Raw genomic sequence first — 21,025 nt, forward strand, 5'->3', positions numbered from 1 at the left:
TACTGGACTGCCCACTGTGATAAACTTTCATGAATGATTAAGATTAAGAAGTAATTGATAATTAAGTAAAATACATATAATTTATTTTTGAGTAAATAAAGTAATGAAGTTAAAATTGCTCACTGAATTTGCATAACAGAATTTGGACCACCAGTTTTTATTAATAATTTTTTTTTGTCTTCCATCCATCAAGTGCTCAACTTTTTTTGTCTTGGAGCTTATTCATACTTCTTAGGGTGAAAGTGGTGACAAAAAATAACTGTCAGTTGTTTCTTTGCCATCTGGGACTGTGTGGTGTGGTTGAGGTGGGGTTGTGATAAAAGGCTTTGGTCTGTAAGAACACAAAGTGCGTACTTTTAAAATTTAGCATTTGTTCTGACAGAAATGCAGAATGTCACCTTTTATAAAGGAGACTTACTTTTTGAGTGGGAGGATAGTTTCTCCAATGACTGACAACCAATGCCTTGTGAACAGCTGAGGGGAACATTTGATCTACAAGATAATGCAGACCCAATTAAAAATTTCTGCAAAGGAGATGTTGAATTCCAGAACCCAAAAATCTTTTTCTGGTTCTGTTTGAGGATCCTCAGCTAATGGTACAACTAAGGCTATGTGAGGTTGAGAGGGAAGTTTGATCTTGAAGATAGTGCTGACCTAATTAAGAATCTGTGCAAATGTGGTGTTGGCCTTCAGAGCACAAAGATCTTTTTCTGGTTCTGCATCAGAATCCTCAGCTAATGTACAACCAAGGCTTGATGAGTGTGAGAGGGACATTATTTACAAGATCATGCAAACCTAATTAAGACTCTCTTTGAAGGTGTTGACTTCCAAAGCACAAAGAGCATTTTCTTTTTTCTTCATCTGAATCAGCAGCTAACAGGACCCTGTCTTTCAAGCAGTCTGACCTAACTCTCTTTGCCGTTTGAGGAATCAGGAGTGTTTGTGGGCTGGGTTTGATTTCAGAATACAGAGGGGTTTGGGATGGTAGTCCTAGAAGGAGCTATATATTCAAAAGCTTGGATGCATTTGCCAATACCAGACAAGTTTAGGCAAGGGAGAGCGTGCTTGTTGTTAAGGAAAGAAAATTTTGTTGTAGTAAACGTCATATCTCGCTCTAGGAATGAGGTTCAATTGTATAATTAATTTATAATTTAATGATAGTTACAGTTATGCCAGAGTTCTTTAGTTGCAATGTTATGTATAGTGGCTGTTGAGTGAATTGTACATATTGCAAACTCCAGGCTGAAACAGAAAATATTTCTAAAACTTAGTATAAGTAAAAGTCTCGTATTAGCATACGTGTTGAAACTATAGTACGTTAAGCTTGTCATTTTCTTAAAGATTTTGTCCTAGCAGATGATGTGGTATTCGTAGCTAATACCTCCTCTCCTCCTTCCCTCGTACCAAAAGGTGGTGGGGATTGCAGCAAGAATCTTGCCACTTGAATGCGTCTGCTGCTGCGAGCAAAAAGCGCAGAGGGACCACTGACGTACAATATGGGTACTGCCATGATTTCTTGGACATACTGTAACGCCAGGCTGCTTGGTACATAGTTTGTGCTTTCACGCGTATCCTGAACGGGAATGGACTCCCTTTACCAGACTTTGCCTTTTAACGTCATAAATCTATTTTACTAACTGCTGCTGGATTAACAAATTTGCAAATTGGCCATAGTATAACCATGTTATTTCTTTTAGTATATGATATTAATGGTAACATGTTTGAAGGTCGTCTTGATTAGATCTAGACGAAATACGCCCCCTTTAGTTGGTAGTGCTGTGAGGGGATTTTCAAAGTATATACTATTAACACCGATAAGGATACTTGTTTTAGGAATACTGTATACTTAGTGCTTAGTTAAAAATAGGCTGCCATTGAGTTATTAGGTTATGAGCTCATACATTATTGTTCAGGGGTTAGTTCATGCATTGTATACGTTCCAGTGCTTAGCCCAAGCTGCCTTTACACTAGCCATAAAGAATCAGTCTACTGTTGGTATATGTTCTCAGTTACAAAACCAGTGTTTTGGTTGTACTGTAACTATTGTAGACTAGTGTACCAAAAACAGAAATTCAGGTTTCATTGCCAGCATTAATAATGGAGATTAAATGAATTGATTGCTACATTTTATAATGAACTTGAGCTTTTAGTAGAAGAAAATTTGTTAATGAACTTGAGTTATTGGGGTTTGTGTCTCCATTTTTTACTGTTATTGCACACCAATATTTTACTTGTTGATAAGTTTTCAGGTTATTCCAACAGTGCTCAGCCCCTTACAGGTGTAGTGCTGTCAGTGCACCTCATACAGTGCACTGTAGGTATAAATTAAGGTTCTTTGCAGTATCCCGTGCACTGTAGGTATTGCTTAATGTTCTTTGCAGCATCCCTTTGGTCCCCAGCTGTGACCCCTTTTGCTCCTTTCCCAGTATTTTCGTTCATATTCCAAGTCTTTAATCTTAACTTTCTTCAACCCTCTCATAACAATTGTTTCATAGTACAACTGCCAAAGGATTCCCAGCTGTTCCACCTTTAAGACTTTTACTGTATACCCCTCAGTTTCCCAATAGCACTGGATGAGTTCATAGTTCCCAGCCCTTGGCCTTTGGCCTTAATTTTGTATTCCATTCCAATTGTGCGCGTGTAATTTTTTGAATTTGAGGTTTCATATTCTTTGTACCGTCTATCAACTTCAGATGTGTTACCGTGAATATCATTGTTTGGAAACTGCCAAAATAAACTTATTGTGAAAAGACTTTGCTTGGCTTTATAATGATGTGAAACAATTCATGGCATGAACAGGTGTTGAATGGAATAAAATTGGACACAATGCTTTACTCAAACAGATGCTGACAGTGGTAAAGGTTAAAGATTGTAATGCCCATCACTTTTGGTTAAACACACAACATTATAGAATGTCTATAAGCAAAGATACACATATATGAGAGACAGAATTCCAAGTTGATTTGTTGTTCCTTCATAATGAGTCTGTGGCATGATTTAACCATCATTATTGGTTATAAGTTGACCAGGTTATGAAAGAATTGTGAGCTAATTTTCATTTCCCCTTTCAGACAAATGCACTACCCACCAGAGACAGCGTGCATTATGCTACTCGCCAGAATAATTGCCACAGTACGGCAGGCGACAGACAAAGAGGGTGCCATTGCTCTCTTCATGCAGTTCTGTCATCGGACAGTGAACGAGGAGGAGGAGATAGCGCACAAATTGCTTGGCGCAGAATTCCATGACCAGTTAGAGACGCTGCGCAGTATGATGGAAAAAGCTCTGTGGGCCCCAGAGGTTCAGCATGTAAGTTCTTTTGGCATTGTGTTTATCGTTATTTTTCATATTGCACAGATATTTCTTTTATCTTTTCATCTTTTTCTTGAAATATTCAGTGAACAGTGTGTGACGTAGCGCAAGCAATCTGGTATTGCCAGATTACGTCAACACTGGAGAACCCATTTGATTTAATAGTTGTTGGTACTTTTTTGTATGTATATAAATGTACTGTCCTGGCAATTGGAAACTTTTGGTGCACAAGAGTGAGTTTGTAAAAATATTTAGAAAATGATCAAATCTGCATACATAATCACTGAAACAAAAGACACCCTTTTGAAAATGGTGACTAAAAGAATGTGAAACTAAGCTCAGTGATCCGAAACTAAGCTCAATGATATGTAGAGCATGGTAGTTGTCAAATATCTCAAAGTTGGACTTTGGAACAGTCTTTTAGAAGATGTTGTGCAATTAGAACTTCAAAAGTTCAAGCAAAGATGCCATGCATTACTACCTTAATACAATTCTTGCATTTTATTAGTTTGCATACTTTGTTATTTATTTGATTATTAGTTTAAGTTTAATTTTCTTTTTAAATAAGTGATCTCTACTTTCTGTATTTCCCTTTTTCTCCTGTTACTTTTCTTTAATGAACACCATATTCTTTGGAAGCCTGAATTTCAAGTCAAAGGTCCCTCTGGGATTGTTGCATATGAATAGGTTCATCTTCTGAATGAGAATAATAATAATATAGAGTGCCTCAGTGGCGTGGTTGGTATGGTGTTGGCGTCCTACCTCGGTGTTGCGGGTTCGATTCTCGGCCATTCCGATGAGGAGTGAGAGATGTGTATTTCTGGTGATAGAAGTTCACTCTCGACGTAGTTCGGAAGTCACGTAAAGCCGTTGGTCCTGTTGCTGAATAACCACTGGTTCCATGCAACGTAAAAGCACCATTCACACAAACAAACAAGCAATAATAATATAGAAACGCTCAGAGATTTAAAGACATGAGTTATTTATGCTTGTTTCAGTCTCTGCCATGCCTTAGGAAAATCTTTATTTGAAAAGCTGTTTAACCTGGACTTGGAGACCTACGGACCTTTCCTGGTAACTTGAGGTGCTATGACATGAAAATCATATCAATTAGGTTCATTTGCATGATTTGAAACAATGTTTGAAACCCAGTTGTTTTTATTCTTAGGTAGTTCTTTACTTAAAATTTTTTGTATTGTACTGCAGGTCACTATTACCTCACGGTTGCTAATTGGAATTTCATGAACCTGTAATTATCAAGTATAATTCTTAGTTGTCCCTCTTACCAGTGGCTGACACCGGAAGGCTTCCGTTCCTTAGTTGCTCTGGTCGGAACCAACGGCCAGGGTATAGGCACCAGCCCCCTCAGTCGATGGGTCCGAAACTGTGATGTCGTGGAAGTGGGGACGCCCGAGAGAGAGAAGCTCGACCGTCTTATCGATAACATTTACGAACAGCTTGAGAAGGGTATGTTTTTGTTGTTTATGTTATTGTTGTGTACATTTGTAAACATCTTGACAAAATTGCATCACCCAATAGGGGGAATAGAGCCATCATTGCACCTCACACTGTGCACTACTTGAGGTTCTTTGCAGCATCCTTTCACCCTCTAGCTGCAACCCCTTATTTTCATACAATGAACTTACCTGTCAGATATATACTTAGCTAAGACTCCGTCGTCCCCGACAGAAATTCAAATTTCGCGCCACTCGCTACCGGTAGGTCAGGTGATCTACCTGTCAGATATATACTTAGCTAAGACTCCGTCGTCCCCGACAGAAATTCAAATTTCGCGCCACTCGCTACCGGTAGGTCAGGTGATCTACCTGCCTGCCCTGGGCGGCAGGACTAGGAACCATTCCCATTTTCTATCATATTTTCTCTGTCGCCGGTGGTATCAACATTGTTGTTACTACCTCCTGACTGGAATTCGCTTTTCAAGACTTTTTGATCATCTATATTGGATTTCTTGGTGACGTACTGGATCGTTGTTTTGGCATTCGCTACCGTGGACTGGATTTGGACTTGCTTTTGATTTTTCTGATAGAATGTCTGATTCAAGTGTTAGTGTGAGAGTGTGTGTGAATGTAGGCTGCAAGGTGAGGATACTGAAGGCTTCGGTTGATCCTCACACTGTATGTCGTAAGTGTAGGGGGTTTGACTGTTCTTTAGCTAACACCTGTATTGAGTGTGAAAAGTTGAATGCTAATGAATGGAAGACTCTAACTTCTTACTTGAAGAAGTTAGAGAGGGATAGAATTAGACGGGCTGCACAAAAGGGTGTGAGTACAAGGCCTATTGAGCCTTTTTCTGAGTCTAACTCTCCTGTTATTAATGATTTTGATTCTCCCTATGTATCTGAACCCTCACAGGCTTTGCATTCGGATTCGGCTTCTGAAATCGCCAATCTGAAGGCTACTCTTCGTAAGATGAAGACAAAAATGGCGGCCATGCAAGGTAAGGGAAGTGATAGTGAATTACTTAGTGAAGTGAGTGTTCCCAGTGTTGTGGAGGGGGCGTCTGACCGTCCCTGCGATGCTCCCAGGCCTAGACCTCTTCCAAACTCACATACCCAGAGGAGAAGGAAAGTCGAAAGTGCCCCAGTAACGGTAGGTTTGTGGGGGAAATCCCCAACGGTCAGCGTCACCCTTCAGCAGGTTCTTGTTTCGCTACAGTCTGCTCAGGACAGCTTTAATAGAAGCGTCCTACGAGATTGTTTCTCGTCGTCCGGTTCTCCTTCACCTAAACGAGGGTGGAAGGACTCGGATCTTTCTAGGCCACTGAAAAGGCACTGGAAAGAGCGCGCGTTTGACTCGAGCCCAGAGCGCTTCTCGGAGGAAGCCCCCTCTTCTATCAAGAAGGCTAAGATGGTCTCGACGCCTCCTCGATCGGTAGTTGAGGATCGCTCTCCTTCAAGTTCTCCTGCTTCTTCTATTGAAGAGGACGCTGGTGTGGCTTCCAAGAGGATATTGCTAGCTGTACAAGAACAGTTAGCCTCTTTGGTTGGAGTTCTTTCGAGGGATCCCCCTCGCAAGAAGGACGCTAGACTTCCTATTAAGAAGTCTCGTCTTCTTTCGCCTGCCAGACGTGAAGCGTCCTTCAGGCATGAAGAGCCTTACAAGCGCGAGACGTCTTCCAGGCGTCAGGAGCTATCCGAGCGAGTTGCTCTAGACAAGGATACGCTCAGGCGCGAGGAGTCAGCCAAGCGCGAGGCGCCAGCCAGGCGCGAGGAGTCAGCCAAGCGCGAGGCGCCAGCCAGGCGCGAGGAGTCAGCCAAGCGCGAGGCGCCAGCCAGGCGCGAGGAGTCAGCTAAGCGCGAGGCGCCAGACAAGCGCAAGGCGTCAGCCAGGCGCGAGATGCCAGCCAAGCAACAAGCTCCAGCCAAGCGCCGAAGCGCAGCCAAGCGCGAGGCGCGAAGCGCCAGCCAAGCCGCGAGGCGCCAGCCAAGCGCGAAGAGCTTGCCAGGCGTGAGAAGTCAAGCAGACGCGAGACTACTAGTAGACTTGAGAGAGAATCTGTTCATTCTATGAGTCCCTCTCCTAGTAGGAGTTTGTCGCCAGTAGAGAGAGAACTTGGTGAAGAGCCTCTCGTTTTTCAAGACTATTCTCCGCACGGTGTGGACGTAGATTCGGAAGACGAGGTTAACGGTAGAGAAGGCTTCTCTAACTATAGAGTTTTGACGGACCTTCTTTTGCAGGAGTATGGAGATTCGTTGACTCCTGCAGCTCCTCCTTCGCCTCGATCACTGTTTTCGAGTGCGATCGTACCGAAGTCTTCGTCGGTTTTGAAGATGAGACCTACGATCTCAAATGAAAAGAGCTCTACAGTCTCTTGACAAGTGGATGTTGTCGAAGAAGGATCTGGGCAGAACCATCTTCTGTATGCCTCCAGCCATACTTTTCTGGTAAAAGAAAGGTGTCTGGTAGCCGAACTGGGGAGAACATGGGTCTTTCTCTCCCAGCGTCGGCTGAAGCGGACTTTCAACCTTGGTTGATTCATCGCGGAGACACGCTTTGAATGGAGCTCGTGTGACTTGGGCGATTTCTGAGACTGATCATCTCCTCAAGGGCCTCTTCCATATTTTGGAAGTGTTTAATTTCCTAGACTGGTCCCTTGGGGTGATGTCTAAGAAGGCTCATGACTCGGAAGGTCTAGACCCCGAAGTCATTCTTAGTATTCTGTCATGTATTGACAAGGCAGTACAAGACGGATCGGGAGAAGTCTCCTCTCTCTTTGGAGCGGTACTCCTTAAGAAGAGGAGTATTTTTAGTGCCTTCTTAACCAAGGCGGTTTCTCCCTCACAGAGAGCAGCCCTGGTTTTCGCTCCCATGTCAGACTTCTTGTTTCCTTCTCAGTTAGTGAAGGACATTTCTCGCTCACTAATTGAGAAGGCGACACAGGATCTTCTCCTTCACTCTGCAAGGAAGAAGAGACCCCTAGTTGCGGTTGACAAGAAAGGACCGACTTCTACTGTTCAGCCCACTTTCCCTTTTTTTCAGGATTGGTCCAGGCTCTCCTCCTCCAGAGCTCCCTCTAGAGGAGAGGTCCTGAGAGGAGAGGTAAAGCTTCTTCCCGTCCCTTTAAGAAAGGGAAGTGAGACAGACAACCTCCAAACACCAGTGGGTGCCAGGCTTCTCGAATTTGCAGACGCCTGGACATTCATAAACGCTCTTCGATGTCCATAATCAGGAAGGGATATCTTATCCCCTTCCAGGACAGTCCTCCCCTAACGACTATTCCGCGGGAACTGTCAGCCAGATACAGGGACCCTGTACTGAGGGATACTCTTCGTCTGATGGTGGATCAAATGTGGGACAAACGAGCTATAGAATTAGTTCTGGAGCAAAACTCTCCGGGGTTTTACAATCGTCTTTTTCTGGTTTGCGAAAGCCTCGGGGGGCTGGAGACCAGTACTAGATGTCAGCGCTCTGAACAAGTTCGTTCTTAAAGGAGAAAGTTCTCTATGGAGACTTCGGCCTCAGTCCTTGCGGCTTTATGTCAAGGAGATTGGATGGTGTCGCTGGATCTCCAGGACGCTTATTTTCATGTCCCGATTCACCCTTCTTCGAAGAAGTACCTCCGTTTCATGACGAGGGGAAGGATCTTTCAGTTCAGGGCCTTGTGTTTCGGCCTGTCCACAGCTCCTCAGGTCTTCACAAACCTGATGAAGAATGTGGCGAGGTTTCTTCACCTCAAAGGCGTCAACATCTCTCTATATCTGGACGATTGGCTCATCAGGGCCAGAACAGAGAGACAGTGTTTGGAGGACCTTTCTTTGACCCTAGACCTGATAAAGGCGTTGGGACTACTCGTGAACCTCGAGAAGTCACAACTGATCCCCAGACAGAACTTAGTCTATCTGGAGATTCAGATGGATTCTCGGGGTTTTCGAGTATTTCCTTCGCAAGAGAGAATCGTGAGAGGCTTGGAGAAAGTCTCTCTCTTCTGAGGGAAAGAACGAACTTCGGCGAGGGAATGGTTAAGCCTTCTAGGGACCCTTTCCTCGCTCGAACAGTTCTTTCCTCTAGGAAGACTTCATCTTCGTCCTCTTCAGTTTTTCCTAAGGAGATCATGGAATTGGAAGAACGGGTTACTTTCTTATCGTCCGACAGTTTTCTCCTTCCAATGGAAATGAAACCACTATAACAATATCATATTTCTTTTACTGTGCTTCCATTCATATTCTCTTCCTTCCATCTTACTTTCCACCTTCTCCTTACAATTTTTCTCTTCGTGCAACTGCGAGGAATTCCTCTTGTAATACATTTAAAACTGTTCAACTCAATTTCCTTGTTAACACTGAATGACCTTATCATATGTCCCAGCGTCTAGCCCTTGGCCTAAATTTTATATTCCGTTCCATTCTGAAAATGTTTCAGCTTGGTTTTCGTTTTCAGCAAACTACTGTAAATTGATATTAATCCTCTTGTGTTATTTTATGTTAATTTTCATAAAGAAAAATGTATTCTATGAAAAGCTTTTAGATATTAAATTCTGTATCACTTGTCATATGGTATATGGACTGCATGCTGTGTACTTACAAATATATGATGAAGGTAATTCTTTTCCAACAGAGTTTATGAAAACATTATGGAAATTTTGTCAGATCTTAGAAACCCTTAAAAATATCTTTCAGACATTAAATAGATAAAATGTTAAGCTTTTAATTTGTATGTAGCTACTAACTATATTTGTCAAAATTCCATGTTTTTTTCACTAATTTTTTGCTAGGTGAATTGCATGCAGAGTACTGTATAATTGTATAATGAGTAATTTGCATTTACGAATTACTCGACAGTATGAAAGCGTAGATTTATATATTAGGAACATACAAATTTATTTTTAATTTGTTATTATTTGTCACGAATCTTACCGACTGTTAAAGTTAGTTTATGTATACATATCTTTGCACCATTCAGTGTAATGATATAAGCTAACTTTCTTAGTAGGCAAGTATCCAGATAATTTTGTTCATTATAAAAGTTTCCATTTTTCTCCCAACAGAGGCTGGAGGGTTCCTGAATAATGAAGGCTCCGGGCTATACCCACTCCAGAGTTCGTGCAACCACAGTTGTGACCCCAACGCGATGCCCACATTCCCATACAACAACTTCCATCTCGTCATGATCGCCGTGAAGGATATTACGGCCGGGGAAGAGATCTGTGTGAGTTACCTGGATGAGTGCAACTTGGATCGAAGCCGTCACTCGCGAAATATTATCCTCAGGTTGGTGAGAGGCCACGTGCTAACCAGCTTTCCTTTCTCTTAGTGATTTTTTTTTCTACATTTCTCCAGGCAAAGTCACAAGATGTTGCCAGAGTCTTGCATTTTTGTATTATGTGAACCAGGGAAAGAAGTTTGGTTTAAACTCATTGGTCGAGTAACAGTTTTTCATTTCTGTCTAGTTTATGTATATATCGCATTTGTGCAAGGGTTTCATGAGTTTGTGCTAACTGATTTTTTTTTTCCACAATTTTTTGTAGGCAAAATCTTGTATATGTTACTGGAGATTTGCATTGTACTTTATAAGAACAAGAACCTTATGCTAACCTGCCTTCCTTGTTCTTTGTGAGTAAAGTAATTTTCTATACTAATTGAGGGGTCAAGAAAGGCGTTCTAAATTTCTGTGGAAAGTACTTATTTCTCATTTGTGCAAAGGTTTTTACCGGCTAATCAACTTAAGAATGTATGCCATGAAAAGAGTCTATATGTTGATGTTATTTTATACTAACCGTTTTTCTTCATAAGGTTTTTGAAAGCAAAATCATTAATGATACTGGAGATTTGCATTGTATTTGTAAGAATCTTCTTCTAACCTGCCTTCCTATCTCATTTTGAGTTTTTATCCAGGTCTTTTTTTCTAGCAGAAAGTCCATGGTATTGTAGATACCATGGAAATAAATTTCCTGAAATTCATGAGTATAGGAAAACTTTTTGCATTTCTTGATATAGTTTGCTTATTTCTCATTCATATGAAGGTTTCATATTTTAATATGCTTATGAGTGTGTGTCGTGAAGGAGGTCATATATATTGGCTGAATTTTGTGTGGTGTATAAGCATAATGGTATCACATTGCTTGTCTTATAAAGTGGCTGATTTATCCTCTCGACAGAGAAAACTACCTCTTTACTTGTCGCTGCCGTAAGTGTCTGGAACAAGCTGATGACCCAGATGTCACCAGTGAAGAGGAAATGGAAGAAGGTGAAGAGGAAGAAGAGGATTAGAGGGAAATAGTGTTCGTAACGCATTAATAAAATGGTAGGTCTAGTGACTTGAGGAATAGTTGGGTATGGTAGTCAATTTCTCAGTTTTTTCCTCTTTTCCTTCCTGTAGGGGATAGTGCCCTACTTGCAACCCCTTTTCATTCCTTTTACTGTACCTCTGGTTGAATTAAGTTTCTACCATCTTACTTCCCATCCGCTAACAATTGTTTCAAAGTGCTACCATGAGCTTTTCCTTCTTATTACAACTATAAAACTTTTTTACTGTTTCCCTTTCAGTGCTGAATGACCTCATAGGTCCTAGCACTTGCCTGGCCTTGGTCTATCGAATCCTTTTCAACGCTGAATGACCTCGTAGATCCCAGCTCTTGCTTGTCCTTTGTTCTGAATTCTGTATTCCATTCCACTCTTTTCCTTCCATATGCCATGCTGTTGAACTTCTCAACCCCAGAGGTCTTTAATTCCTCTCAGATTAATTTAGTACTTTTCAGTCATTCAAATTTGTGGAAACCAAAATGAAAGGTTATAAACTTTATAAAAACAGATTGCAAACTGTAGAATGTTTGACAGTAGTTTTGACCTTCACGAGTATGGCTTGTAATGGTTGAAAATTAATCAGGTGTTTTTTGTACAAACAATCTGATGTTTGTTTGTTAATGTATATATAAATATTGTTTTAGCATTTTAAGATTTTTGTAGTGTATTTAGAGTAGTAGATTTGAAATCTTAGAATACTAGAATCATGTAGATTTGAAGTTGGATAAGGTAGTACTAGAATCTTGTAAATATGAAGTTGTTGGGTTACTAGGATCTTTTAGATTTAAAATTTGTAGTAGCTGTATAATTATTTGGGATGAATAGGTGAGGAGATATAACCTATCTTTAAGAGTAGGTAAGTATCCAAATATAGTAATTTTTATTATGAAAATTTATATGCTATTCAGAAAATACATATAAGAATAGGTTTAGTGACCATAAAAGTTAGTAATGCTCATGAAATTTTGGCTTATAGGCAAAGTACTTGAACCAGACATGGATCTGATGCCATGAAGTTGTCACATTCAGTCAGGACCTCTCAAATCTTTTAATTTCCCTGTAAATATCATTATGCAAAATGAAGAGAAAATTTATTTTAATAACTAACCCATAACACTCTGTGCCATTTCTTTGATCACAAAATGCTTGTAGACAGATCTCTAAATTAGACATAAAATAATAAGGACAACAAGTCTTAAGGTTTGCCAACAGGAAGGTGATTTAGAGACTGGGGCAATTAAGTAGCAGTTACAGGTTTGTGTTTAAAAAGGAACTTTACTTTTTATTTGATATTTTGTGTCATCAAGTAAATTTTAATTAGCAATTATTGTTGGATATCTCCAGGAGCATTCCATTAAAATATTGACATCTAAATTAAATGTCAAAATTGGTAAAGTAGATAAGGTTCTTATCATGTGAGCACAAGTTCTAATAACTACCATTCCTTAGACCACAAGAGGTTGTATGTCTTTTGAAACCCCTCTAGTTTGTTTTGTGGATAACAGAAGTCTAGTTCTGCGTTCTTGTATGAGGGTTGGGTTATTCCAAGGTATGGCTGTAAGGCCCAAGCTGGACAAAGAAGATGGCCTTACTGTCCTGAGTATGAATTTTAAAGTGAAGTATTGGTTGAGTGGCACTGGCTAACAAGTCTTCCTAGCATTTTTGCTAACTGTGCCCCATTTTTGTTTTTCTGTTTATTTTGTATGTGGCTAAGTGAAAATATGCTAATTTTGAATGTAAGTGTATATAACTTTTTTTAAACTTTAGTATTGTTCAGTTTTTCTTATGCCCTATTGTGTAGTGTATTTAAATTTGTTTGTCTATAGTTAGTTAAATGTACTTAATTTATTTACATTTTTAACTTCATAATCTTACAATTTACCAAAAAATATACTCAATTTTAATTAATGTCAAGATGTGTTGATTGTTTGAGCTATAGTATTTATTGTAGCAGAAGGCAGCTTCTCCAGTACTTCAACACACTGCTAAAACTATTGTTACCACAGCAGCTTTTTCTTGTACTTCGTAAATTGTTGCCTTTATTGGACTGGGTAAACGACTACGTAGTGGGATTTGTGTGCGAAGACAGATCATTGTCTTTTTAGTTGTAGCCAAAATTAAACTCAGTTGTGGAATTTCCTGATCTTCAAATGTATAAGCGAGGAGCAAATTCATTCTTGCTCTGTGCCACTGATGTCTCTCGTTGTGTGGAGCAGCTGAAAAAAACACCTATATAGGGGATGTGATAGACGGGGAAGAGATCTTGCCAAAGGATGCCAAGCGAGACGCTCAACGGTTCTTGGTTCCAATCCATCATATTTATTTATTTTATCACCTTTAATTATAACTTGTGTCTTTTCGCAGGCTGATTTCCCATTGGAGCCCTTTGGGGTTTATTATGGTCGGTTGATCCTTGAGGGTTTTCAGCTGAAGATTAAAGAGGGAAAGATCAGGTTCATGTAAATGGCAATGAACTTCTTGTGGTCATTTTAATTTTAATGTCTGAAGTGTATCCTCTTGAGATTCAGAAGTGATCAAATGACGTTATGTAAGTTTAACCCCCCAGAGATTGAGGTGTTAAACTTTTGTCATCTGCAGAAATGTACAAAAGTGAAAAGGTTAACCGTGATTGTTTTGACATCAGGTAGCATTGGGATGATATCTGGAGAGTTTGGAAGTGTTTGAGGATGATTTAACTTTTTTTTCTAAGCAATTAGTGGCTCTTCAAGGGGAATTATTATTGAACCAGAGTAAAATATGAAAGTCATAAAAATGTTTGACTAATATTTGTTTGTTTGCGGACTGACATAAGTAGCAGTGACATATTCACTTGGAAAGGAAATTTATTGTACTAGTTCATCTTGCAAAAAAGGATTTAAGTACAACTTATGAGGTTTCTGTGGAGACTGTAAATTCATAACCTAGTGTATCAGGGGGATTAGTGCTGTCTGTGCACCTCAATGCAGTGCACTAAAGGCATTACTTAAAGGGGCCGGCCGGAACCCCTATATGGTGGTATAGGGCGAAAAATGCAAAGTCATGAAAAAATTCATGGAGCTTCATATGGCAATTGAGAATACGTATATGAAATATTTCGTCAAAATTCCTCTTACTTTCGTAGTTACAGGGTAATTATTAAACATAACTCAATAAGCCTAAAACATTCATCCGTACAAGAAAATGCAATATTTCTTCTGTTATCGTAAATTTTGATAATTATTGGCAAAGAAATTGTGAGAAATGGCATCTGTAGAGATTCTGTGGCTCGCAGAAGCGAGTATCTGGTTCAATCATGAATCAGTTGGACCATAGACTTCAAGTAGATTACACGTTCGAGTTTCACCTCGTGACATTCGCTTGCTTTTACGTATGTTTATGTATGTTTCGGCAAGAAGTTCATCATGCCAATGAGGAAAAGACAAGGAAAATATCTCGCTAACATACAGACGAAGAGAAGTCGCTCAAGTATTATTACAGAATATCATAATATACTCGTAGTTAGTGAAGAGAGAGGGGAGGGTTGCCTAGTAACGCCCCCTTCTTGCCTGACAGCACACATCACACTGTGCCCAAGGCTACGATCTTTGAGCAAAGAGATCTTCATTTATGATAAATAACATAGTTTTGGTTTTTTTAATTCCCAAAATGGAATATGAAATTCATAATAATCATGATTTATTAAATTGTCTTTGTAAAAAAAGAGTACACCTTCGAGTTTCACCTCTGACATTCTCTTGCATTTACGTATGTTTATCTTTGTTTCGGCAAGAATGTCATCATGCCAAAGAGGAAAATACAAGGAAAACATCTCGCTAACATACTGAAGAAAATTCGCTGTAATAAGCCGAGTTACTGAAGGGGAGAGAGAGGGGTTACGTAGGAAGGAGTGCCCCATCTTGCCTCAAGCAGTGCCCCAGGCTGCGATATATGAGCAAAGGGATCATCTTTTATGATTAAATTATGATAAATAAAATAGTTTTGGTTTATTAATACACAAAAAAGAAATATACATTCATAATAATCATTATTTATTAACACTGTCTTTATAGAAATACGAAGGAAAACTTTGAACGCCCGTATCTCAAAACTATACTTATTGACCTTCAAAATCTATCTCCTCACTTAGTTTTAAAGCTATTACATTGGAATTTGGTGTATAACTCAGAAAGACATTATAGAACAATCAAATAGAGCTCTTTTTTTCAATTTTTGTTTCGTCTTTTTTTTATAAATTTTTTTCTCGTGATTTATAGGGTTTATTTTTTTACCATATTGAAAAATTCATATCTAGCAAAAAAATGACTTAGAAAAAAAATTCCATTTGATTGGAGGTTGACATCAGGTCTATATATGGTAGTAATCCCAGGTCTTAATATTAAATATCAAGGGAGGAGATAGAATTTGTAAAATGGTTATTTTCGGGATAAATTGCCCTGGTGTCACAAAACCGAAGGTCAGAGGCGAAAATCATATGCGGTTTGGAGATGTCCCAAGTCACCTTATTAAGTGGTATTAATGTTAAAGTCCTGTCATTAAAAAATGGCATTAGCCGGCCGGCCCCCTTAAGGTTCTTTGCAGCGTCCCTTTGGCCCCTAGCTGCAAACCCTTTCATTCTTTTGTAAACCTCCGTTCATATTCTCTTTACTTTCCTTAACGCTATCCTAACAGTTGTTTCATAGTGCAACTGTGAGGTTTTCCTCCTGTTATGCCTTTAAAACCTTTTTACTCCAGTTCCAATTTCAGTCAACCTAGAGGACTAACAGGGATTACAAACTGTAAGACATGAGGATTAGCTGACGTTCATAACAAATAGGTCTAAGGTTTTCCTTTTCCCACCGTGTCGGAAGTAACGTGCCTTTATCCCTTTACAGAACCCTGCGTAACCTTCACCGAATGGCTCTACCTCGCCCACATCGAAGGTGCTTCTACGTACCATGCAAATAAGTTCAGCTTTACTCACTAATGAAAGCAAGCATTAACCTACATGTTAATAGTTTAACATTAGTGATCCTCATTAGTCATATTTAATGTTAAGACTTCCTTCTCTTTTCCGTGTGCAAACCAGTCTTGGAGTTCTGGTGTACTTCCAGCCGATGACTTTCTGAAATTACCGAACGTTTGATCGTAATTGTTGTATCGTGTGACGGATTCTGTCCATAGTTCTTACGAAAGAGATAGATGTAGTGTAGACTTTTTTTACAATGATTTATGGTGGTACATTGCATGTGGCCAGGCACAACAAAAGCCCTTTTTAACAGGTCGTGAAGGTGCCAGTTGGCCATATTTTGCATACAGACCCATTAAGTTCAGTTTCATAGAGCAGTTTGGTGGCAGAGCACCTAGGTATGGAGTTCCCAAGATTAGAGTTGATTAGAATTTGACCAGGTCTCTATCTACATTATAGGAGATGCATATCTGTGAGAATATGGTCTTTAGATGAAATTCTTATTGTTACAGTGCTGTTATAGTATGTGTTTATATATATATAGTTCTGAAATGTACATTGGCATCTAGTGTTGCAGTACATTGGCAGAATAAAATTTTACACCTTACCTGAGTGGTTTTTACCCTACTGAAGACTTATTAGTCTGTCAATCTATCCTGTGGTAAAGATGTTAACTGGAAATGCTGTTGTTTTTTTTTTTTATACAAAACAGAAATTTAGTGATTGTATCCAATGGCTTCAGCTGGGAACAAGTAAAAGAATTCAGTTAATAAAAAAACTGGACCCATTTTGTAACTGGTAAATAATCACAGTCTGTGGGACTTTCATTCAAGAACATTTGTTACTCATGGAAAGGGGACAAAGTTAACATATCCCTGAATATGTGGAGGATTTTCATATACAATACCTCAGAATGCGGAGAACACCCAGGTTTATTATGCAGTGTGCCCTGCAAGGAAAAGCAGCCGTGTCATGGGAAAACTGGTCCTTCCCAAAGTATGACTAAGCTTTTATTTACATTACCTCCAAAACAAAAATGGGTTGGAAGACCCTGGTCTGTTAAGTGTTTGATTTTAAACTAGAAAGTTGCAGGTTAGATGTGAGTCCAGGATTTGCATAAGAAAATGGTTATTTGACCAGAGCAAAACTTAATTTATATGTCCACTAATTTTTCTAAAATAGGACAAATAAATGAGTTGTGCTTGATTTTGCAGAAACCAGTCAAGATTGAGAGTTGTAACTTGTACAGTGCATTACTGGTTAAAGTACATATTATGTAATCCATGTAGTAACTTCTGAGTCATGATAACGTCACACAGGAAAAGAGAGTACTATAATGAATTTGATGGGCTAACATGAATAGTTTCTCATTTTTGTCTCAATCATTAGTGTGAGATAGTCATTATTGCTGTTAAGACTATGACATCAGTTTAACATGTTTATTTTATATTAAGTGTATTGATTTGAATCCATTTTGGTATCATATTGTTTCCTAACCACAGCTAAGCTTGTAATTACCAACTGATATGTAAAAAAAAGTACAGAACTAATATATGGCATTACATTTCATTATCATCATATTCAAAATCATTTTTGTGTCACTTCCTTATTATTATTACTACTACTACTGCAGTGCAGTAAAACATCAGATGCAGTACGTCCTCGACTTCGGGTAGGGGATCCTTTAATAGCGCCCAAAATTGATGTTGCTTCAAGTTACAGAGCTGAAAAAGCGCCATAAGATCAAATTGCCAGAAGTCTAGGATGCACTGTAATAGACCCATGGGGAAGAGAGAGAGAGAGAGAGATCTTTGAAATTTTCCCCACTGTGAGAACCATTTCTGCTAGAATTTTGTGCACTTCATGCTCTTGCAATATTTTTTAATAGGACCAATGGTGCATTATTAACCAGCTGATCATTTTCACCAATTGCCTTAGTGTTTTTGATATTGGGCCTTTGCATTAATACTTGATGTTTTTAAACAATATTGTACAGTTAATGAAATGACACTGAATTATGTTATGTTAAATTTGGGTGCTAATATAACTTTTTCTACATGTTAGTCACTTTTCATAATAATGTATTATTTCTATATAAACAAAATATATGTCTCCCCTGCAAGTAAGGATTGTTAGAAACAATTATCAGTAAACCAGTTGACAATTAAAAGTTATCAAAATTTTTGCTTAGTTTACCATATTTTTACTGCATTTAAAAAAATGCAGTAACTTACATGAATAGTAATACAGGCAGTCCCCGGGTTACGATGGGTTCGGCTTACGACGTTCCGAGGTTAAGGCGCTTTTCAATTATATTCATCAAATTATTTCCAGGGTTACGACGCCTACAACGCTCATCTGGCAGAAGAAATATGACACCAAAAATGCAAAATAATCAAAATTTTGAAGGTGTTTTGATGCAAAATGGAATAAGATTGCAGTTTACGTAGTTTTGAATGCACCCAAAGCATTAAAAGTAAGGTTTTCTTAGGATTTTTGGTGATGTTCTGGCTTACGGCGATTTTCGGGTTACAACACGTCTCAAGAACGGAACCCCCGTCGTAACCCAGGGACTGCCTGTATATGTATATATCTTTGGAAAGGAATTTTGTTGTACTTTTTCATAGTTCAAAAAGAATATGTGAAACTATTTTTTTTAATATCTTTGGAAAAATAAACAAAATAACACTACTAGTAGTTTAACAACACTGTGTGTATGGTCCTGATCACTAGTCACTGCTACAGTCACTGTTACTAAAGGTAATTTAACAATTGTATTTGGACTTGCAAGCAATATTTTTACTTTAGATAATTTATTTTTTTCATTTTCATTAATTTAATAATTTTTCTAATAAATGATATCTTTGTTCTGTATTTCCAATTTTCTTCCACCGTATTCTTTGGAAGCTTGAATTCCAAGTCAGTGACCCCTTTGGTGGGCTTGTTCCATCTGATTAAAGTTCATCTTTGGAATAATATTAATAATTGTTAGTTTAGTTGTAGTAATGTTGTCTTGAAATAAGAGAATCTGTTGTAAGTAATAAAGGTTGGTAGATGTAAATTTTAGGTAGTATGACTTGTATTTACTAAGAGTAGCTGTTTCTGTTTCATGTAAATGCATATTTAGTAAATGATTGTTGTTATATTGTATTGTACCTGCATTTTTTCATTCATATTTTTGAGGTTCTCTTAACCTAGTTTGAATTGGGTGTATGTTACAGGTTGGTCTTTTAGTCCATTTTTTTCCTCCAAGACTCACAGTACATCAACCTGTCTAATGTGTCTGTTCAGGTAAACAGACAGCTAATAAAAATTTTCCTTGTAGTAAAAGTTGAAATGTTCCATGTTCTTTGTAATGGCTGGAGACATAACAAATCAATCGATATATATAAGATCTCTTTTAAATGGCAACCAGTTTCTTTAAAGTCCACCAAGTTAAATTATGAATGAAGATTTTATGAAACAGCATTTTACCAAGATCAGCCCTCCACATTTCTAAAGTCTTAGATCACCTGCGAAGCATCTGTTTGTAAGGAAACTTAAAAATTGGACCCAGGTAAAGTTGAAGGATTTAGATAGAATAGCAGACAGACCTATAGGAACAGATGGGAAGTAAAATGCTAAAAGTAATGCAGCAAAGAACTTTTAGTACCATTTACAGTGTACCATATAGGGTAAGCTGTAGGCAGTACCCACCTGCAGGGTGTGACTGAAGTGTAATTTCATAATTTTTGTTGATTTGGAAAGCAGCAGATCTTGTAATTGTCAAATCCTCCTCCTGTTTTTATGACTATGAGCGTAATCCACTTTATCCTAATTTCTCATAATCATTGCTGATGTATTTGATAGATTAAAGCCACTGTTACTGTACTATTTTAGTAGAAATTATGATAGTATTACTAGTATTTGTAGTGCAGGTATATAAAATCACGTAGGTTATTGTAAACGCTAGACATTACTGTTTCCTAGTTAGTATCTTGGTTTCCTAGTTTGTATCTTGCTTACGCTTAATACAACCTAAAAAGGCAAATGTGTTTGCAATTTTTGTAAATTGTAATCAACCACAAATCAAGGAGATGATTCAATCTAGTTTCAAGTTTCAACATACCTGAGGAAACTGAATACTCGGACAAAAGGACACTGCTTTTGGGGGACACGAAATTATAATAAATGCAATGAATAATTTTTATTACAATTTAATAACCATATTTCATTTGAAGTTGAAAGTGCTGATGTTAATTTTTGTGACTTATGGGGAAATAGAAGGATCTATATTTCTGTGTAAACTGTGGCATTTATTTGTATTCATGCATGTCACATAAAAGAATATGCACTTCACAGGAGAATATTGTCTAAAATCAAAGAAAGATGAAGAGGTATTTTAAAGATAATGAATGTTTATGTTCTCCATAAAACACCCATTTTGATTTTGAACGTCCTTTTTGTTTTTTTGTTTTTTCACCAAGGAAGCCTGAACTAACTGAAATTGGTACAAATCACAAATCTGCATTGTCCTCCTAACTTGTACCATTGGACAAGCCCTATGATTGATGAGAATGAAGTTTTTTATATATAGGACAAACCTCAAGACCTTGGGTACAGGAGGTAAGGAATTTTTTAGTTGTGTAGGTTTGGAAAGCTCTAGGTCGCTCAACAAAAATGTAGTGCCATTGTGGTTATTTTGCCATCAAAATTTTTCACTACTTGTGAATTGCAGTTAGTAATAATACCCCTTAAGGGGTGCTTCTGTTATTGCATCTCACATGGTGCACTGTAAGCGTTACCTAGGTTCTTAGCAATCCCTTTCACTCTTTGATACCATACTTTCAAGTTCTGTTTAGGTCCAAGTGCTCGGCCTTTGGCTTAAATCTTATATTTTATCTATAAGCTGTGTGCTTGGTTGAAAGATGAATCCTATTTCTTGTGGCCCACATACGTATTTGTTTTTTCTTTATGCCACATTATGTGACTTGCTGATTTATTAACTGTTATGTTGTGATTACAGGCAA

General features: G+C 38.4%; 1 protein-coding gene across 3 annotated transcripts in view; it reads left to right on the forward strand.

The window, feature by feature from the left end:
* The window catches only part of LOC135209075 (histone-lysine N-trimethyltransferase SMYD5-like), a gene marked incomplete at its 5' end in the record, with an annotated part of 38,528 nt that extends 17,917 nt beyond the window's left edge, over positions 1–20,611 (forward strand). The window contains 6 exon segments of one of the 3 annotated variants that reach the window (XM_064241658.1): positions 1,411–1,500; positions 3,072–3,309; positions 4,602–4,779; positions 9,817–10,039; positions 10,927–11,072; positions 20,483–20,611. In XM_064241658.1, coding sequence (XP_064097728.1) covers positions 1,411–1,500; positions 3,072–3,309; positions 4,602–4,779; positions 9,817–10,039; positions 10,927–11,038 — 841 coding nt within the window. 3 annotated transcript variants of the gene reach the window in all.
* Positions 20,612–21,025: the final 414 nt, after the last annotated feature.

Source organism: Macrobrachium nipponense, chromosome 37 (genome assembly GCF_015104395.2).
Source record: "Macrobrachium nipponense isolate FS-2020 chromosome 37, ASM1510439v2, whole genome shotgun sequence".
Taxonomy (NCBI): domain Eukaryota; kingdom Metazoa; phylum Arthropoda; class Malacostraca; order Decapoda; family Palaemonidae; genus Macrobrachium; species Macrobrachium nipponense.